Source organism: Aethalodelphis obliquidens, unplaced genomic scaffold, assembly GCF_003676395.1.
Source record: "Aethalodelphis obliquidens isolate GAN/ISIS:26980383/991018 unplaced genomic scaffold, ASM367639v1 scaffold31, whole genome shotgun sequence".
NCBI lineage: Eukaryota > Metazoa > Chordata > Mammalia > Artiodactyla > Delphinidae > Aethalodelphis > Aethalodelphis obliquidens.
The window spans coordinates 17,031,976-17,053,243 of NW_020837975.1; the positions used below are offsets into that span (position 1 = coordinate 17,031,976).

Genomic DNA, 21,268 nt, shown 5'->3' on the forward strand with positions numbered 1-21,268 from the left:
AGTTGCCCAAGAGGCAAGAGACCATTGTTTTGGTGAGCACGAGGAGAGGGGATTCAGAGCGCCACCTACACGAGCTCCAGAGATGGGCGCGAGCCGCAGCTATCAGCGCGGACAGCAGGGACGGGCATGAGACGCTAAGGCTGCTGCTGCCGCCACCAAGAAGCCCGTGTGCGAGCACAGGTCACTATCCAAACCTCTCCTCCCGGGAGCCTGTGCAGCCCGCCACTGCCAGGGTCCCGTGATCCAGGGACAACTTCCCCAGGAGAACGCACGGCATGCCTCAGGCTGGTGCAACATCACGCTGGCCTCTGCCACTGCAGGCTCGCCCCGCATCCGTACCCCTCCCTCCCCCTGGCCTGAGTGAGCCAGAGTCCCCCAAATCAGCTGCTCATTTAACCCCCTCCTGTCTGGGCAGGAACAGATGCCTGTGGCCAACCTACACCCAGAGGCAGGGCCAAATCCAAAGCTGAACCCCGGGAGCTGTGCAAACAAAGAAGAGAAAGGGAAATCCCTCCCAGCAACCTCAGGAACAGCGGATTAAATCTCCACAATCAACTTGATGTACCCTGCATCTGTGGAATACCTGAATAGACAATGAATCATCCCAAATTGAGGCGGTGGACTTTGGAGCAACTGTAGACTTGGGGTTTGCTTTCTGCATCTAATTTCTTTCTGGTTTTCTGTTTATCTTAGCTTAGTATTTAAAGTTTATTATCATTGGTAGATTTGTTCATTGATTTGGTTGTTCTCTTCCTTTTTTTTATACATATATATAGATTTTCTTTTTCCTTTTTCTCTTTTTGACTGTGTATGTGTATGCTTCTTTGTGTGATTTTGTCTCTATAGCTTTGCTTTTACCATTTGTCCTAGAGTTCCGTCTGTCCGTTTTTGTTTTTTATTTTTTAGTATAGTTTTAGGACTTGCTAAAATTGGTGGATTTGTTTTTTGGTTTGGTTGCTCTCTTCTTTCTTTTTTTTTATTACTTTTTAATTTTTTATTTTTAATAATATTTTTATTTTAATAACTTTTATTTTATTTTACTGTATTCTTTCTTTTTTTCTCCCTTTTCTTCTGAGCCATATGGCTGAAAGGGTCTTGGTGATCTGGATGGCTGTCAGGCCTGTGCCTCTGAGGTGGGAGAGCCAAGTTCAGGACATTGGTCCACCAGAGACCTCCTGGCTCCACATAATATCAAATGGCAAAAGCCCTCCCAGACATCACCATCTCAACGCTAAGACCCAGCTCCACTCAATGACCAGCAAGCTACAGTGCTGGACACCCTATGCCAAACAACTAGCAAGACGGAAACACAACCCCATGCATTAGCAGAGAGGCTGCCTAAAATCATAATAAGGTCACAGACACCCCATAACACACCACAGGATGCGGTCCTGCCCACCAGAAAGACAAGATCCAGCCTCACCCACCAGAACACAGCAACCAGTCCCCTCCACCAGGAAGCCTACACAACCCACTGAACCAACCTTAGCCACTGGGGGCAGACACCAAAAACAACGGGAACTATGAACATGCAGCCTGTGAAAAGGAGACCCCAAACACAGTAAGTTAAGCAATATGAGAAGACAGAGAAACACACAGCAGATGAAGGAGCAAGGTAAAAACCCACCAGACCAAACAAAACAAGAGGAAACAGGCAGTCTCCCTGAAAAAGAATTCAGAGAAATGATAGTAAAGATGATCCAAAATCTTGGAAATAGAATGGAGAAAATACAAGAAATGTTTAATAAGGACCTAGAAGAACTAAAGAGCAAACAAACAATGATGAACAACACGATAAATGAAATTAAAAATTCTCTAGAAGGAATCAATAGCAGAATAACTGAGGCAGATGAACGGATAAGGGACGTGGAAGATAAAATAGTGGAAATAACTACCGCAGAGCAGAATAAAGAAAAAAGAATGAAAAGAATTGAGGACAGTCTCAGAGACCTCTGGGGCAACATTATATGCACCAACATTCGAATTACAGGGGTCCCGAAGAAGAGAAAAAGAAAGAGTTTGAGAAAATATTTGAAGACATTACAGTTGAAAACTTCCCTAATATGGGAAAGGAAACGGTCAGTCAAGTCCAGGAAGCACAGAGAGTCCCATACAGGATAAATCCAAGGTGAAACAAACCAAGACACATGTTAATCAAACTATCAGATATTAACTATAAAGAAAAAATATTAAAAGCAGCAAGGAAAAAAACAACAAATAACATACAAGGGAATCCCCATAAGGTTAACAGCTGATCTTTCAGCAGAAACTCTGCAACCCAGAAGAGAGTGACAGGACATATTTAAAGTGATGAAAGGGAAGAACCTACAGCCAAGATTACTCTACCCAGCAAGGATCTCATTCAGATTCATGGAGAAATTAAAACCTTTACAGACAAGCAAACGCTAAGAGAATTCAGCACTAGCAAACCAGCTTTACAACAAATGCTAAAGGAACTACTCTAGGCAGGACACAAGAGAAGGAAAAGACCTACAATAACAAACCCAAAACAATTAAGAAAATGGTAATGAGAACATACATTTCGATAATTACCTTACATGTAAATGGATTAAATGCTCCAACCAAGAGACATAGACTGGCTGAATGGAAACAAAACAAGATCTGTATATATGCTGCCTACAAGAGACCCACTTCAGACCTAGGGACACATACAGACTGAAAGTGAGGGGATGGAAAAAGATATTCCATGCAAATGGAAATCAAAAGAAACATGGATTAGCAATTCTCATATCAGACAAAATAGACTTTAAAATAAAGACTATTACAAGAGACAAAGAAGAACACTACATAATGATCAAGGGATCAATCCAAGAAGAAGATATAACAATGGTAAATGTTTATGCACCCAACATAGGAGCACCTCTATACATAAGGCAAATACTAACAGCCAAGAAAGGAGGAATTGACAGTAATTCAATCATAGTAGGGGACTTTAACACCCCACTTTCACCAATGGACACATCATCCAAAATGAAAATAAATAAAGAAACACAAGCTTTAAATGATACATTAAACAAGATGGACTTAATTGATATTTATAGGACATTCCATCCAAAAACAACAGAATACACTTTCTTCTCAAGTGCTCATGGAACATTCTCCAGGAGAGATCATATCTTGGGTCACAAATCAAACCTTGGTAAATTTAAGAAAACTGAAATTGTATCAAGTATCTTTTCTGACCACAACGCTATGAGACTAGATATCAATTACAGGAAAAAATCTGTAAAAAATAAAAACACATGGAGGCTAAACAATACACTACTTAATAACCAAGAGATCACTGAAGAAATCAAAGAGGATATCAGACAATACCCAGAAACAAATGACAATGAAAGCACGACAACCCAAACCTACGGGATGCAGCAAAAGCAGTTCTAAGAGGGAAGTTTATAGCAATACAATCCTTCCTCAAGAAACAAGAAACATCTCAAATAAACAACCTAACCATACACCTAAAGCAATTAGAGAAGAACAATAAATCTGCAAAGTTGGCAGAAGGAAACAAATCATAAACATCAGATCAGAAATAATGAAAAAGAAATGAAGGAAACGATAGCAAAGATCACTAAAACTAAAACGTGGTTCTTTGAGAAGATAAACAAAATTCATAAACCATTAGCCAGACTCATCAAGAAAAAAAGGGAGAGACTCAAATCAACAGAATTAGAAATGAAAAAGGAGAAGTAACAACTGAGACGGCAGAAATACGAAGGATCATGAGAGATTACTACAAGAACTATATGCCAATAAAATGGACAACCTGGAAGAAATGGACAAATTCTTTGAAAAGCACAACCTTCCAAGATTGAACCAGGAAGAAGTAGAAAATATGAACAGACCAATCACAAGCACTGAAATTAAAACTGTGATTAAAAATCTTCCAACAAACAGAAGCCCAGAATCAGATAGTTTCACAGGCAAATTCTATCAAACATTTAGAGAAGAGCTAACACCTATCCTTCTCAAACTCTTTCAGAATACAGCAGAGGGAGGAACACTCCCAAACTCATTCTACGAGGCCACCATCACCCTAGGTACCAAAACCAGACAAAGATGTCACAAGGAAAGAAAACCAGAGGCCAACATCACTGATCAACATAGATGCAAAAATCCTCAACAAAAAACTGGCAAACAGAATCCAGCAGCACCTTAAAAGGATCATACACCATGATCAAGTGGGGTTTATCCCAGGAATGCAAGGATTTTTCAATATATGTAAGTCAATCAATGTGATACACCATATTAACAAATTGAAGGCGAAAAACCATAGGATCATCTCAATAGATGCAGAGAAAGCTTTCGACAAAATTCAACACCCATTTGTGATAAAAACCCTCCAGAAAAGTAGGCATAGAGGGAACCTACCTCAACATAATAAAGGCCATATATAACAAACCCACAGCCAACATCATTCTCAATGGTGAAAAACTGAAACCATTTCCTCTAAGATCAGGAAGAAGACAAGGATGTCCACTCTCACCACTATTATTCAACATAGTTTTGGAAGTTTTAGCCACAGCAATCAGAGAAGAAAAAGAAATAAAAGGAATCCAAATTGGAAAAGAAGAAGTAGAGCTGTCACTGTTTGCAGATGACATGCTACTATACATAGAGAATCATAAAGATGTTACCAGAAAACTACTAGAGCTAATCAATGAATTTGGTATAGTAGCAGGTACAAAATTAATGCACAGAAATCTCTTGCATTCCCATACACTAATGATGAAAAATCTGAAAAAGAAATTAAGGAAACACTCTCATTTACCATTGCAACAAAAAGAATAAAATACCTAGGAATAAGCCTACCTGAGGAGACAAAAGACCTGTATGCAGAAAACTATAAGACACTGATGAAAGAAATTAAAGATGATACAGACAGATGGAGAGATATACCATGTTCTTGGATTGGAAGAATCAATATTGTGAAAATGACTATACTACCCAAAGCAGTGTACAGATTCAATGCAATCCCTATCAAACTACCAATGGCATTTTTCACAGAACTAGAACGAAAAATTTCACAATGTGTATAGAAACACAAAAGACCCCAAATAGCCAAAGCAATCTTGAGAAGGAAACATGGAGCTGGAGGAATCAGGCTCTCTGACCTCAGACTATACTACAAAGCTACAGTATGGTACTGGCACAAAAGTATGGTACTGGCACAAAAACAGTATGTACTGGCACAAAAACAGAAATATAGATCACTGGAACAGGATAGAAAGCCCAGAGATAAACCCATGCATGCACGTATGGTCACCTTATTTTTGATAAAGGAGGCAAGGATATACAATGGAGAAAAGACAGCCTCTTCACTAAGTGATGCTGGGAAAACTGGACAGGTACATGTAAAAGAATGAAATTAGAACACTCCCTAACACCATACACAAAAATAAACTCAAAATGGATTAAAGACCTATATGTAAGGCCAGATACTATAAAACTCTTAGAGGAAAACATAGGCAGAACACTCTATGACATAAATCACAGCAAGATCCTTTTTGATCCACCTCCTAGAGAAATGGAAATAAAGACAAAAATAAACAAGTGGGACCTAATGAAACTTAAAAGCTTTTGCACTGCAAAGGAAACCTTAAACAAGACCAAAAGACAACCCTCAGAATGGGAGAAAATATTTGCAAATGAAGCAACTGACAAAGGATTAATCTCCAAAATTTACAAGCAGCTCATGCAGCTCAATATCAAAAAAACAAACAACCCAATCCAAAAATGGGCAGAAGACCTAAATAGACATTTCTCCAAAAAAGACTACAGATAGCTAACAAACACATGAAAGGATGCTCAACATCACAAATCATTAGAGAAATGCAAATCAAAACTACAATGAGATATCACCTCACACCAGTCACAATGGCCATCATCAAAAAATCTACGAACAATAAATGCTGGGTAGAGTGTGGAGAAAAGGGAACACTCCTGCACTGTTGGTGGTATGTAAATTGATACAGCCACTATGGAGAACAGTAGGGAGGTTCCTTAAAAAACTAAAAATAGAACTACCATATGACCCAACAATCCCACTTCAATATGCCAAGATCCCCAACAATCTCGGCATATACCCCGAGAAAACCATAATTCGAAAAGAGTCATGTACCACAATGTTCACTGCAGCTCTATTTACAATAGCCAGGACATGGAAGCAACCTAAGTGTCCATCAACAGATGAATGGATAAAGAAGATGTAGCACATATATACAATGGAATGTTACTCAGCCATAAAAAGAAACGAAATTGAGTTATTTGTAGTGAGGTGGACGGACCTAGAGTCTGTCATACAGAGTGAAGTAAGTCAGAAAGAGAAAAACAAATACTGTATGCTAACACATAGATATGGAATCTAAAAAAAAAAAAATTGTACTGAAGAACCTAGGTGCAGGACAGGAATAAAGACACAGACATAGAGAATGGACTTGAGGACATGGCGGGGGCAAGGGTAAGTTGGGACAAAGTGAGAGAGTGGCATGGACTTTTATATACTACCTAATGTAAAATAGATAGCTAGTGGGAATCCACGGCATAGCACAGGGAGATCAGTTTGGTGCTTTGTGACCCCCTAGAGGGGTGGGATAGGGAGGGTGGGAGGGAGATGCAAGAGGGAGGAGATATGGGGATATATGTATACGTATAGCAGATTCACTTTGTTATAAAGCAGAATCTAACATACCACTGTAAAACAATTATACTCCAATAAAGACGTTAAAGTAAAAAAAACTCTAAGGAAAATCCTTCTAATTGTTGATATTTAAATAGATGAGAGAACAAGAAAACACGGAACTTTGTTTCATAGTTAACATCAGGTAGATTTCAGGGGAAATGACGTGCTCTGAATAAATATAATCTGTGTTAAAACCTGGTTATAATCCAAGAGCAAAATTCCCAGTTTCTTTCCAAAAGGCTATGTGTCATTTTCTTACTTCAAATAGTCTGCTGATGATAGCTCTGGAGGTTCTAATCACATATAATTCCTTGGACTTCAAATTATTTTTAGCCCATCATTTCAACTGTTCAACTCCAAAATAATATTATTATAAAACTACCTTTATATGGCTTGAAATAATTCCTAATCCTCTGGGCTATCAAGATTGCTTACAAAACCAATAAAATTCAGAACAAAGACTTCCAGTAATTGTGTTCAGGCAACAGAGTTTGGACTTCAGCAGCTGGCAAAAACAGTCCAAGTTTGTGAAACAGCGATCATAAATCCTACTCTTAATGTCACACAGAGCCATACTTTAATGTAGGAAAAAAAAGGCTCTTTCCCCCAAAAAATGTTGGCTATGTGTTACAACGTAGCCTAGTAATAGATTTTACAATTAGAAATCCACATCCACAAGGGAAGGTTTGATCCATTTAGACTCTGTTGTTAAAACGTCAGAGAAATCCGAAGTAAACTTTCGCAAGACCTCCAAAAGGAATATTTACTCTGATGGCCAAGAATGCTTCCACTAAATCAAGCTGACTCTTAAAATTGAAGCTTCATATTCTGGAAAATGCTTGTACATAGACACCTCATTCCCTAATTATTTCAAATCAAGGAGTTAAGCATTTTCACGCAAATTCTTACAACACACCCAAAACAATTCTACCCGCTTGAGCAAAGCAAGTCTCATATGGCCAACCAATTTACCTTTCTAATAAGTGCTGCAGGACTTGGGGCCCAATTTAAGAAACTATTGTTAGAACAGTCATCAAACTGCAGGAAGAGTAAGGGGGAAAGAGAGCTTGTGCTGCGTAGGAAAAGGTAAATTAAGCTTTGGGCAGAATAGGGGAAAATAAAACTTTTTTTTTTTTTAACAACATCTGCTTCCTAGCCCAAGGGGTATCCCCTGCAATCACTATTCCCAACACCATTGTTAGACAGACCTCTGAGCGGCAGACATCGAGATCTGATTCAACACAGTCTCCCATACAATCTTGTTGTGTGTACCTCCAATGTCAACTGATAATAGAACAGGCTTTTCTGCTCTTGCTATGCATGCCAAGAAAAGTGCCAAGTAAACATTTTCAAAAACTTCCAAACATTAACCACAAAGAAGCAATGGAAATATTGGGGGGATAATGCCACATCTCCCCCTCTTTCAGGAGCAGAAAGGCTTCTTACCTTGCTCTCATCCCCTTCAAACACCGACTGGTGGACGTTGCATGCAAACAGTGAGTTTGGGAGGTCCGTGAAGTCCGTGATTGCTTGAAAGGCCTCCTCCGTGAAACACTGAGTCACAGCCCAGTCTCTGTCTATGCAGCAGAGCAGGAAGAGTCCTCCATCTTCCGGGATGTGCCCCTGCTGCCCCAGGCTCCTCGTCCCAATGAAATAAGAGTCTCCCCTCATTCCTGAGGATACAGAGACGGATGCATGTTAGAGTAGGATCCGATTCCTTAAAGCTTGGTTTGAAGGTCGCAGTTCTGGAGTGTCGGGGGCAGAGAGGCGAGTGTGATTAGGAAGAGAAGCAGGGACTGTTAGAAGGGGGAAGACCCAGCAAGTTCACATTTTCCCCTTGATCTCTGAGTTACAACTTCCCACACAGCTCTGCTCTGGGCAAGAATCCAGTCCCAGCTATGGGCAAAAAAAAAAACCCACTTGGGCAGGACTGGAGTTGGAGGCCAGGGGCTCCAGCCTAGCTATTCAGTGTTTACTAGACTGGGAACCTTGGAAAGTTATGTAAGTTCTCCGAGCCTTGCTTCCTTAAGAGAATCAAATGGATTCAGACAAAAATGCACATAGGAAAGTGCTTTGATAAGTTACATGATGAATTATATAATACCACGACCATTACTGCTAATGCTTATCACTTCTTGAGTTCCAGGAATGATTCTAAATGATTTGCGTGCCTTAACTGACCTATGAAATCTCCATCTATGTGATTGGTACCAATATTATCCCCATCTTACGGAGGGGAAAAACTAAGGAACAAAGCAATTAAGTAACTTTGACAGGGTCCATGACAAAATGGCAGGACTAGGATTCAAACTCAGGGAGTTTGGCACGAAAGTCTGCTCTCCTATACCACGGAAATGAAGCAGATCAAAATTACTGCAAGTCTATATTTAAGGAACTACAACCTATTTCATCACCACCTGAATCCTGATTAGGGTAACTCTAATAGTTAATCATCTATCCTAATGAGGACACACACACACACACACCCTCTTCTGCCTGGGGTCATTACTCTAATTTGTGAACTCTGGATCTTAAAAAATCACTACTATCTTGGCTGATCCAAGGTATACAGATTCCCCACCCTCAGAGTCCCCAGTGTGAAGTTTTCCAGTATTAATCTCATCTACCTGTGTTCCATGATTCTATTCTTTCATTACCCCTTACATTCAAAATTCTACCCAACTGCAGCCAGTTGGAGACTTTTTCCAATTTTTGATACTGGTACATAATTCAATAGATTTCATCAGCTTTCCTGCATACTTCAACAACAGTCAATGTCTATATTTTTCCTTTGTATCTATTTTCATGTCTATCATACTATTCTGTTCAAAGATCAGTGATTAAAGTCCCAGAAGGTGAAATAACTTGCCCATGGGTACCCAGATAAGACTGCCTGGCAATTACCACGTGGCTGCTGGATCATCCTCTGTTTCCCCCAATCCCCGCAATGCAGAACCTCAGGGTAAAAGACAGAAAGGCAGTACCGCAAAGTGTCACTCTGCCCTTGCCAAGTTTAGGTAAGACGTAAATTCTAGATTCCCACACAAGTATGGGTTTCTACTTATATCCCTCTCGAACTCTGAATGCAGTATTGTGATGAGGTTGTTTTTTCATTTTTCCTAGAAACAAAGCCTAAATGGCATCCTGATAAACAGTATTTGATGGCAATATAAATGATGCATTACATAGAAAATCTTAGGCCTGGCTGGATACAGGAGCCAAAAATGAAAGAATCTGAAATAATAACTAAAAAATTAGATCACTACAATTGTGGAAAATAAAAATGTCATTCTATATAAAATATAATAGAACCATTCCTGTATTCTAAAGTTCTCAAAACTCCAATTAATGCAACATTTTCTGTATTTAAATCAATAAAATACGTATTTTAAATAAAAATATGGTTTAAGCTTTATTTTTTTCCATAATGAATTCAAAATATATGAACATTTTTATTTAAAAAAAATTTTTTTATTATTATTTTTTGCCCACACTGCACAGCTTGTGAGATCTTAGTTTCCTGACCAGGGACTGAACCCAGGCCCTTGGCAGTGAAAGTGCAGAGTCCTAACCACTGGAGGAATTCCCTATGAATATTTTTAATTAGAAGAAAAAACTTCAATGAAATACTTAAAAGTATTTATTTCCCTTCATATTCATTTACACTGTTGCTTCAGATATTTTAGCATAATATGCATAATGACTATCACATTATTATTAGAGTACTAATTATTTTAATAGTAAAAATAATTACTAAGAACATTAAGACACTTTTACAGGTGACCCTTGAACAACGTGGGGGTCAGGGGCACCAAGAGACCACGCGGTTGAAAATTCAAGTATAACTTTAGAGTCGGCCCTCCTTATATAGGGTTCCACATCTGCGGATTCAACCAACCTCAGATCCTGTAGAACGTACTCCGTGAAAAAATTCTGTGTATAAGTGGACCTGCACAGTTCAAACCCATCTTGTTCAAGGGTCCGGTGTATTTTCATCAATGGATTACAGGAAAACCTTCTGATAATAAAGTTACAATCATCCAGTATCATGAAATATAGATATTGTCAATTTTGGTTTCATTTTTAATCCTGTCCTTCTTAGATAACATTTTAAAAATTAACCAGAATGGATCCCATAATGTTCTTAAACGGGTCTGACACTGTTTCAATTATTCTTTTTTTCAAAGAGAATTAAAATCCATTGCTGAACAAATTAATTAAATAGACCAAATATTAAGCCTCACTCAGGACTCATTTTAGTCTACCCAAATAGCCTTAACTTCTGTTCTAAGCTGTAACAATACGATTACCTCTGTAAGACTTTATTTTAAGCTCATTACTTTCAGTCAAGATTTAAAAGGTGAATGCATTTTTGGCAAACAACTTATTCTACTTACATGGAGAAATACTTTAGAAGTCAGAGCATTGAACAAAGAAACCCTGGTTTCTCTTCCCAGTTCCACTGCTGACTCACCTCATAATTTGGAGAAATCTATTGATCATTATGTGACTCCGTTTATGTTTGTAAAACAGGAACAAAAAACCCTATCTGCCTCCCTCGGCTAAGTAGGAAGAGGCAGAGGAATGAAATAGGGATGAAAAAGTGATCAAAATCAGTGTTAATCACTCGTAAAAGGATATGTACTCGGAAGCACTATAAAAGCACATCATTAGGATCATCTCAGAGCAAGACTATTATGCTTTGGTATAACCACTAACCTTCAGTAAACCCACATAAACAGACAGAAAGGGAAATGCTGAAGAAGAAAGGAATTCCAGCAACAACTGACTACATAGCTTAAAAAGATTTACTTATGTTGTCATTATTTCTAAATCTGAGGTTGGTCATCCAAAAGAGAACAGCTGCTTTCAGCTCAAAAGGCAACTCTTCCAGGAGGGTTCTCCGACCTCCCCCAGGACCCATGAATTTAGCATCCTTTCTTTGCAGTCCCTGAGTACCAGCCTAGCCTAGTCCTCGCACAGTTCATTCTGCACTGTGACTACTGTATCTCCAACCAGAATGGTATTTCTTGAGAGCAGAGACTGAGCTGCCTTCGTCCAAGGTATCTTCAGCCTGGTACATCTAGAAAGCCCTCAGAATATTTGACTGAGTTAATGAATTATGTAAAAAGGGGTCACTGTCAGGAAAAAACAGACCAGCAAGTGAGTTACAATGATCGACTTAAAATATATACTCTAAAAATGTTATTTATTTCAAATGTATACACTAATAATAAAAATTAACCCACTCATTTCAGATTTAATTTTAAAAATGAAAGATAACAAGAACCACTCAAAGGATTCCTTTAGCTAAAAGTAAAAATTTGTGGAGTATAACTAAGATAACATGTATGTTTTTTTGATTATATGAGTTTACTGAAGAAAAAACTGGCAAAATCAGAAAGGTATGAAAAAAGAAAAGAAAACCATAATCCTGCTATCCAGAAAACTCCGTTAATATTTTGGCATATTTAGTTCCAGCGTTGTTTTTTCATGCGTAATTCTGAAACAAAATTGAGAGCTTGCTGTTTAGTATCCCACACTGATACAGCCAAGAGCAGTTCCCTGTATCATTACATATTCTTTGAAACATTAATTTTAATTGCCACATAGAATCCCAGTGTATAGATCTGTCATAATTTATTTAACTATTCTTCTGTTGTTTGACATTTAGAAAGTATATATTTCCATCATTACATTTATCTGGAAAAGAAAAACCACCATCTACTTTTAAAATATAAAGTCTCCCCAGGGAGAACCTCAAAATTTCTTGAGATGCAGAGAAGAGACATTTATATGAAATATTGGAAAGAGCCCCAGGGGCCTACTTGGGTTCTGGTTCTTCTGTAAGTTGCATGTTTTCTGAGCTGTGGTTTCCATGTTAGCAAAATGGAGAAAGACTGCGGTCTTGTCTACTGTGAATATCAAGCGAAAGGAAGCAAGTGAATGTCTTCTGAAGGCTCCAAAATAATATGTGAATTAAAGCCACTTATTACTATGTACAAGCTTGTCAAGATCAGAGGAACCTGGCACTACAGAGGCGGTTGCCATCCACCACTAATAAGGCTGTAAACAAGTTTCAGACTTCAGTGAACGTCCATGATGTGAGCCCATGTCACTAAAATGAGACACAAGCAGGGATGCCCGTGAATATTTGCTATGGGTCTGGTTGGAGAGCCAATAGAAAGGAAAGTTATTTATAGGGCAAAAAAGAGTCATTAAAAATAAAAAAACAAAAAACACTGCCCCTCCCCCAACACCACCAAGAGCAAAAATAACTGTTTATTTAAATATTACAAAGTAGGTGGCAATGAGAATATAAATGATTGAATTGGACTACTTTTAAAGGAAGAGGAAGCCTGGAGAGTGGAAGCTTCTCAACTGTTTCATTACTTTGCTACAATGTGAAAATGTTTTCATCCAAGATCCTCAGAAGACCCGACAGAACTTATTAAATAAACAATAAAAGACCTAAAATGAAGACAGTATGGTTCCTACCACGAAGACTAGCCACTTGACACTTAAAGATGCCTGATCAGCATCAAAGAAGTAGCAACTGAATAAATATTTCCGGCGTAAGTGAATATATTCTCTCCCCCTCAATAAAATTAGATGATCTAGATGATCTAGATGATCTAGATTTGGATCATCTAGAATTAGATGATCTAGACATTACTGGGTTTCTACACAAGGAATTAATCTTTCCAAAACTCCCACTTTTCACTCCTAACAACATTTGATATGGTACAAATCCAGGGAAAGAGAACTCAGAGAGACATCTGATTCTGTCGGATACCATTATTGTCACAGGGTTAACTATAGGCATGAGATTTAGATTTCTGAATTGCAGAATCCTAAAAAATACGACCTTCCTAGGAATGGGGTGTAGCTCGTGAGAATGGGGAGCCATGCATTTTGCCCATGGGAGTTCTGATCTAGACAATCTTAAACTAGATATAGAAGGAGAGGGAAATCACAAATAAGCCCATGAGAACAGCAGAGAGCCATGGCAGGAAAAATAAAATTGTAAGTATCCATGGAGATGTTCGTACTAACTTCACTGTCAAGTAAAATCACCCCATTAATAGTGTGATGTGTGATCTATGAAAAAGGCAAATGGCACCTTGGGAGGGGTGGTGTGATGATAATCTTGAGTGCCCTGAACATGCAGAAACTAACATGGCTGATTCTGAGTACCCCCTAGAACAGAAAAACTGGAATTTTTTCCTAAGGAAACTATCCCATCTTATTGAGGGGTCAAAAGTCATGTCATCTAAGAAACAGGGGCATTGGGTAGACATAGCATAGGGAAGCACAGGCAAGAATTCTTGAGTGAAATCACAGTTGCCTTCAAACTCTGAAAGAGGAAATATTTTTCGTGTGTGGCACTAAGAAAGCAGAAGTCAACCAGGGAAAAATAATTTAGTTTAATAAAAGGAGCCACGGATCTTTTAACAATTCGGGTTAAAACAGAAATGTCTTGCCTCGTGTCTCAGTGAGCAACTTGTCCCAGTGACAGCTAATGAATAAGCTCCACAGAGCAGGTGATATCGATCTTGTGGGATTGTCACCTAGGGAATCCAAGGACCAGGGAGATGGCTGGCTGACATTTATTTTTAAGGTACCTTCTCACCTTGATATTTTTATCTTTCCATGACTGGAAGAAAATACACAAGAAAAGAGACATCTGTTTATCTCTGGGCTTAAAGGTGCTCAAGAAAGGGGAACTTATATATAACCTGTAACAAAAGCATTCTCCAGGGTTGAAACTTTTATCTGATGCTCATAACAAACCTGCCTATATTTTTTGTCTTCTAGGTTATTCAAACTAGAAAGCAGGAGGCGGCCGAAGCCGCGACAGTCGTGCGGACGGCTGGCCGGATACACCAGAAATACATCTACACGTGGAACAACTCCTACCGAACACCTACTGAACGCTGGCAGGAGACCTCAGACCTCCCAAAAGGCCAGAAACTCCCCACGTACCTGGAGGGGATTAAGAGCGCTGCTTAAAGGAGCTCCAGAGACGGGCGCGAGCCATGGCTAAAAGCGGGACCCCAGAGACGGGCATGAGACGCTAAGGCTGCTGCTGCCGCCACCAAGAAGCCTGTGTGCGAGCACAGGTCACTATCCACACCTCCCCTCCCGGAAGGCTGTGCAGCCCGCCATTGCCAGGGTCCCGGGATCCAGGGACAGCTTCCCCGAGAGAACGCACGGCCCGCCTCAGGCTCGTGCAACGTCACGCCGGCCTCTGCCGCGCAGGCCCAGCCCCGCACTCCGTGCCCCTCCCTCCCCCGCGGCCTGAGAAAGCCAGAGTTCCCGAATCAGCGGCTCCTTTAACCCCTTCGGGTCTGAGCGAAGAACAGACGCCCTCCGCTGACCTACACGAAGAGGCGGGGCCAAATCCAAAAATGAGCCCCTGGAGCTGTGAGAAGAAAGAAGAGAAAGGGAAATCTGTCCCAGCAGCCTCAGGAGCAGCGGATTAAAGCTCCACAATCAACTTGATGTACCTGCATCTGTGGAATAACTGAATAGACAACGAATCAACCCAAATTGAGGAGGTGGGCTTTGAGAGCAAGATTTATGATTTTTTCCCCTTTTCCTCTTTTTGTGAGTTGTGTATGTGTATGCTTCTGTGTGAGATTTTGTCTGTATAGCTTTGCTTCCACCATTTGTCCTAGGGTTCTATCCTTCCGTTTTTTTTTTTAATATTTTTTCTTAATAATTATTTTTTATTTTAACAACTTTATTATATTTTATCTTACTTTAATGTACTTTATCTTCTTTCTTTCTTTCCTTCCTTCTCTCCTTCCTTCCTTCCCTCCCTCCCTCCCTTCTTTCTTTCTTTCCTTCTTTCTTTCTTTCTACTTCTACTAATTCTTTCTTTCTACTTTTTCTCCCTTTTATTCTGAGCCGTGTGGATGAAAGGCTCTTGGTGCTGCAGCCAGGAGTCAGTGCTGTGCCTCTGAGGTGGGAGAGCCAACTTCAGGACACTGGTCCACAAGAGACCTCCCAGTTCCACATAATAACAAATGGCGAAAATCTCCCAGAGATCTCCATCTCAACACCAGCAGCCAGCTTCACTCAACGACCAGCAAGCTCCAGTGCTGGACACCCTATGCCAGACAACTAGCAAGACACGAACACAACCCCACCCATTAGCAGAGAGGCTGCCTAAAATCATAATAAGGCCACAGACACCCCAAAACACACCACCAGACGTGCACCTGCCCATCAGAAAGACAAGACCCAGCCTCATCCACCAGGACACAGGCACTAGTCTCCTCCACCAGGAAGCCTACACAACCCACTGAACCAACCTTAGCCACTGGGGACAGACACAAAAAACAACAGGAACTACGAACCTGAAGCCTGCAAAAAGGAGACCCCAAACACAGTAAGATAAGCAAAATGAGAAAACAGAAAAACACACAGCAGATGAAGGAGCAAGATAAAAGCCCACCAGACCTAACAAATGAAGAGGAAATAGGCAGTCTACCTGAAAAAGAATTCAGAATAATGATAGTAAAGATGATCCAAAATTGTGGAAATAGAATAGACAAAATGCAAGAGGGCTTCCCTGGTGGCACAGTGGTTGAGAGTCCGCCTGCAGATGCAGGGGACACGGGTTTGTGCCCCAGTCCGGGAAGATCCCCCATGCCGTGGAGCGGCTGGGCCCATGGGCCATGGCTGCTGAACCTGCGTGTCCAGAGCCTGTGCTCCACAACAGGAAAGGCCACAACAGTGAGAGGCCCATGTACCACAAAACAAAAACAAAAACAAAAACAAAATGCAAGAAACATTTAACAAGGACATAGAAGAACTAAAGATGAAACAAGCAACGATGAACAACACAATAAATGAAATTAAAAATACTCTAGATGGGATCAAGAGCAGAATAAATGAGATAGAAGAACAGATAAGTGACCTGGAAGATAAAATGGTGGAAATAACTACTGCAGAGCAGAATAAAGAAAAAAGAATGAAAAGAAATGAGGACAACCTCAGAGACCTCTGGGACAACATTAAATGCACCAACATTCAAATTATAGGGGTTCCAGAAAAAGAAGAGAAAAAGAAGGGGACTGAGAAAATATTTGAAGAGATTATAGTTGAAAACTTCCCTAATATGGGCAAGGAAATAGTTAATCAAGACCAGGAAGCACAGAGAGTCCCATACAGGATAAATCCAAGGAGAAATATGCCAAGACACATATTAATCAAACTGTCAAAAATTAAATACAAAGAAAACATATTAAAAGCAGCAAGGGAAAAACAAATAACACAGAAGGGAATCCCCATAAGGTTAACAGCTGATCTTTCAACAGAAACTCTGCAAGCCAGAAGAGAGTGGCAGGACATATTTAAAGTGATGAAGAAGAAAAACCTGCAACCAAGATTACTCTACCCAGCAAGGATCTCATTCAGATTTGACGGAGAAACTAAAACCTTTACAGACAAGCAAAAGCTGAGAGAGTTCAGCACCACCAAACCAGCTTTACAACAACTGCTAAAGGAACTTCTCTAGGCAAGAAACACAAGAGAAGGAAAAGACCTACAATAATGAACCCAAAACAATTAAGAAAATTGGAATAGGAACATACATATCGATAATTACCTTAAATGTAAATGGACTAAATGCTCCCACCAAAAGACACAGATTGGGCGAATAGATACAAAAACAAGACCCATATATATGCTGTCTACAAGAGACCCACACAGACTGAAAGTAAGGGGATGGAAAAAAGATATTCCATACAAATGGAATCCGAAAGAAAGCTGGAGTAGCAATTCTCATATCAGACAAAATAGACTTTAAAATAAAGACTATTAGAAGAGACAAAGAAGAACACTACATAATGATCAAGGGATCAATCCAAGAAGAAGATATAACAATTGTAAATATTTACGCACCCAACACAGGAGCACCTCAATACATAAGGCAAATATGATAGCCATAAAAGGGGAAATTGACAGTAACACAATCATAGTAGGGGACTTTAACACCCCACTTTCACCAATGGACAGATCATCCAAAATGAAAATAAATAAGGAAACACAAGCTTTAAATGATACATTAAACAAGATGGACTTAATTGATATTTATAGGACATTCCATCCAAAATGGAATTTTTCTCAAGTGCTCATGGAACATTCTCCAGGATAGATCATATCTTGGGTCACAAATCTAGCCTTGGTAAATTTAAGAAAATTGATATTGTATCAAGTATCTTTTGCAACCACAATGCTATGAGACTAGATATCAATTACAGGAAAAGATCTGTAAAAAGTACAAACACATGGAAGCTAAACAATACACTACTTAATAACGAAGTGATCACTGAAGAAATCAAAGAGGAAATAAAAACATACCTAGAAACAAATAACAATGGAGACACGATGACCCAAAACCTATGGGATGCAGCAAAAGCAGTTCTAAGAGGGAAGTTTATAGCAATACAATCCTACCTTAAGAAACAGGAAACATCTGGAATAAACAACCTAACCTTACACCTAAAGCAATTAGAGAAAGAAGTACAAAAAACCTCAAAGTTAGCAGAAGGAAAGAAATCATAAATATCAGATCAGAAATAATGAAAAAGAAATGAAAGAAACGATAGCAAAGATCAATAAAACTAAAAGCTAGTTCTTTGAGAAGATAAACAAAATTGATAAACCATTAGCCAGATTCATCAAGAAAAAAAGGGAGAAGACTCAAATCAATAGAATTAGAAATGAAAAAGGAGAAGTAACAACTGACACTGCAGAAATACAAAGGATCATGAGAGATTACTACAAGAACTATATGCCAATAAAATGGACAACCTGGAAGAAATGGACAAATTCTTAGAAATGCACAATGTTCCAAGACTGAACCAGGAAGAATTAGAAAGTATGAAAAGACCAATCACAAGCACTGAAATTGAAACTGTGATTAAAAATCTTCCAACAAACAAAAGTCCAGGACCAGATGGCTTCACAGGCAAATTCTATCAAACATTTAGAGAAGAGCTAACACCTCTCCTTCTCAAACTCTTCCAAAATATAGCAGAGGAAGGAACACTCCCAAACTCATTCTACGAGGCCACCATCACCCTGATAACAAAACCAGACAAGGATGTCACAAAGAAAGAAAACTACAGGCCAATATCAGTGATGAACATAGATGCAAAAATCCTCAACAAAATACTAGCAAACAGAATCCAACAGCACATTAAAAGGATCATACACCATGATCAAGTGGGGTTTATTCCAGGAATGGAAGGATTCTTCAATATCCGCAAATCAATTTGATACATCATATTAACAAACTGAAGGAGAAGAACCATATGATCATCTCAATAGATGCAGAGAAAGCTTTCGATAAAATTCAACACCCATTTATGATAAAAACCCTGCAGAAAGTAGGTATAGAGGGAACTTTCCTCAACATAATGCAGGCCATATAGGACAAACCCACAGCCAACATCATCCTCAATGGTGAAAAACTGAAAGCATTTCCACTAAGATCAGGAACAAGACAAGGTCGCCCACTCTCACCACTCTTATTCAACATACTTCTGGAAGTTTTAGCCACAGCAATCAGAGAAGAAAAGGAAATAAAAGGAATCCAAATCGGCAAAGACGAAGTAAAGCTGTCACTGTTTGCAGATGACATGATACTATACATAGAGAATCCTAAAGTTGCTACCAGAAAACTACTAGAGCTAGTCAATGAATTTGGTAAAGTAGCAGGATACATAATTAATGCACAGAAATCTCTTGCATTCTTACACACTAATGATGAAAAATCTGAAAGTGAAATCAAGAAAACACTCCCATTTACCAATGCAACAAAAAGAATAAAATATCTAGGAATAAACCTACCTAAAGAGACAAAAGACCTGTATGCAGAAAATTATAAGACACTGATGAAAAAAATTAAAGATGATACAAATAGATGGAGAGATATACCATGTTCTTGGATTGGAAGAATCAACATTGTGAAAATGACTCTACTACCCAAAGCAATCTACAGATTCAATGCAATCCCTATCAAACTACCACTAGCATTTTTCACAGAACTAGAACAAAAAATTTCACAATTTGTATGGAAACACAAAAGACCCTGAATAGCCAAAGCAATCTTGAAAACGAAAAACAGAGCTGCAGGAATCAGGCTCCCTGACTTCAGACTATACTACAAAGCTACAGTAATCAAGACAGTATGGGGCTTCCCTGGTGGCGCAGTGGTTGAGAGTCTGCCTGCCGATGCAGGGGACACAGGTTCGTGCCCCGGTCCGGGAAGATCCCATATGCCATGGAGCGGCTGGGCCACTGAGCCTGCGCGTCCGGAGCCTGTGCTCCGCAACGGGAGAGACCACAACAGTGAGAGGCCCACGTACCTCCAAAAAAAAAAAAAAAAAGGACATTATGGTACTGGCACAAAAACAGAAAGATAGATCAATGGAACAGGATAGAAAGCCCAGAGATAAACCCACGCACATATGGACACCTTATCTTTGATAAAGGAGGCAGGAATGTACAGTGGAGAAAGACAGCCTCTTCAATAAGTGGTGCTGGGAAAACTGGACAGGTAAAAGTATGAGATTAGATCACTCCCTAACACCATACACAAAAATAAGCTCAAAATGGATTAAAAACCTAAATGTAAGGCCAGACACTATAAAACTCTTAGAGGAAAACATAGGCAGAACACTCTATGACATAAATCACAGCAAGATCCTTTTTGACCCACCTCCTAGAGAAATGGAAATAAAAACAAAAATAAACAAATGGGACCTAAAGAAACTTAAAAGCTTTTGCACAGCAAAGGAAACCTTAAACAAGTCCAAAAGACAACCCTCAGAATGGGAGAAAATATATGCAAATGAAGCAACTGACAAAGGATTAATCTCCAAAATTTGTAAGCAGCTCATGCAGCTTAATAACAAAAAAACAAACAACCCAGTCCAAAAATGGGCAGAAGACCTAAATAGACATTTCTCCAAAGAAGATATACAGACTGCCAACAAACACATGAAAGAATGCTCAACATCACTAATCATTAGAGAAATGCAAATCAAAACTACAATGAGATATCATCTCACACCAGTCAGAATGGCCATCATCAAAAAATCTAGAAACAATAAATGCTGGAGAGGGTGTGGAGAAAAGAGAACACTCTTGCACTGCTGGTGGGAATGTGAATTGGTTCAGCCACTATGGAGAACAGTATGGAGTTTCCTTAAAAAACTACAAATAGAAATACCATATGACCCAGCAATCCCACTACTGGGCATATACCCTGAGAAAACCATAATTCAAAAAGAGTCATGTACCAAAATGTTCATTGCAGCTCTATTTACAATAGCCCGGAGATGGAAACAACCTAAGTGTCCATCATCAGATGAATGGATAAAGAAGATGTGGCACATATATACAATGGAATATTACTCAGCCATAAAAAGAAACGAAATTGAGCTATTTGTAATGAGGTGGATAGACCTAGAGTCTGTCATACAGAGTGAAGTAAGTCAGAAAGAGAAAGACAAATACCGTATGCTAACACATATATATGGAATTTAA

General features: G+C 39.3%; 1 protein-coding gene across 1 annotated transcript in view; it reads right to left on the reverse strand.

Annotated features, from left to right (window-relative positions):
- RCAN2 (regulator of calcineurin 2) overlaps positions 1–21,268 on the reverse strand; it is a 267,126-nt gene that overhangs the window by 212,460 nt on the left and 33,398 nt on the right. Inside the window, exon 2 of the mRNA XM_027127437.1 lies at positions 8,147–8,373. Coding sequence (XP_026983238.1) covers positions 8,147–8,371 — 225 coding nt within the window. The 5' untranslated portion in view covers positions 8,372–8,373. The remainder of the gene's footprint in view (positions 1–8,146; positions 8,374–21,268) is intronic.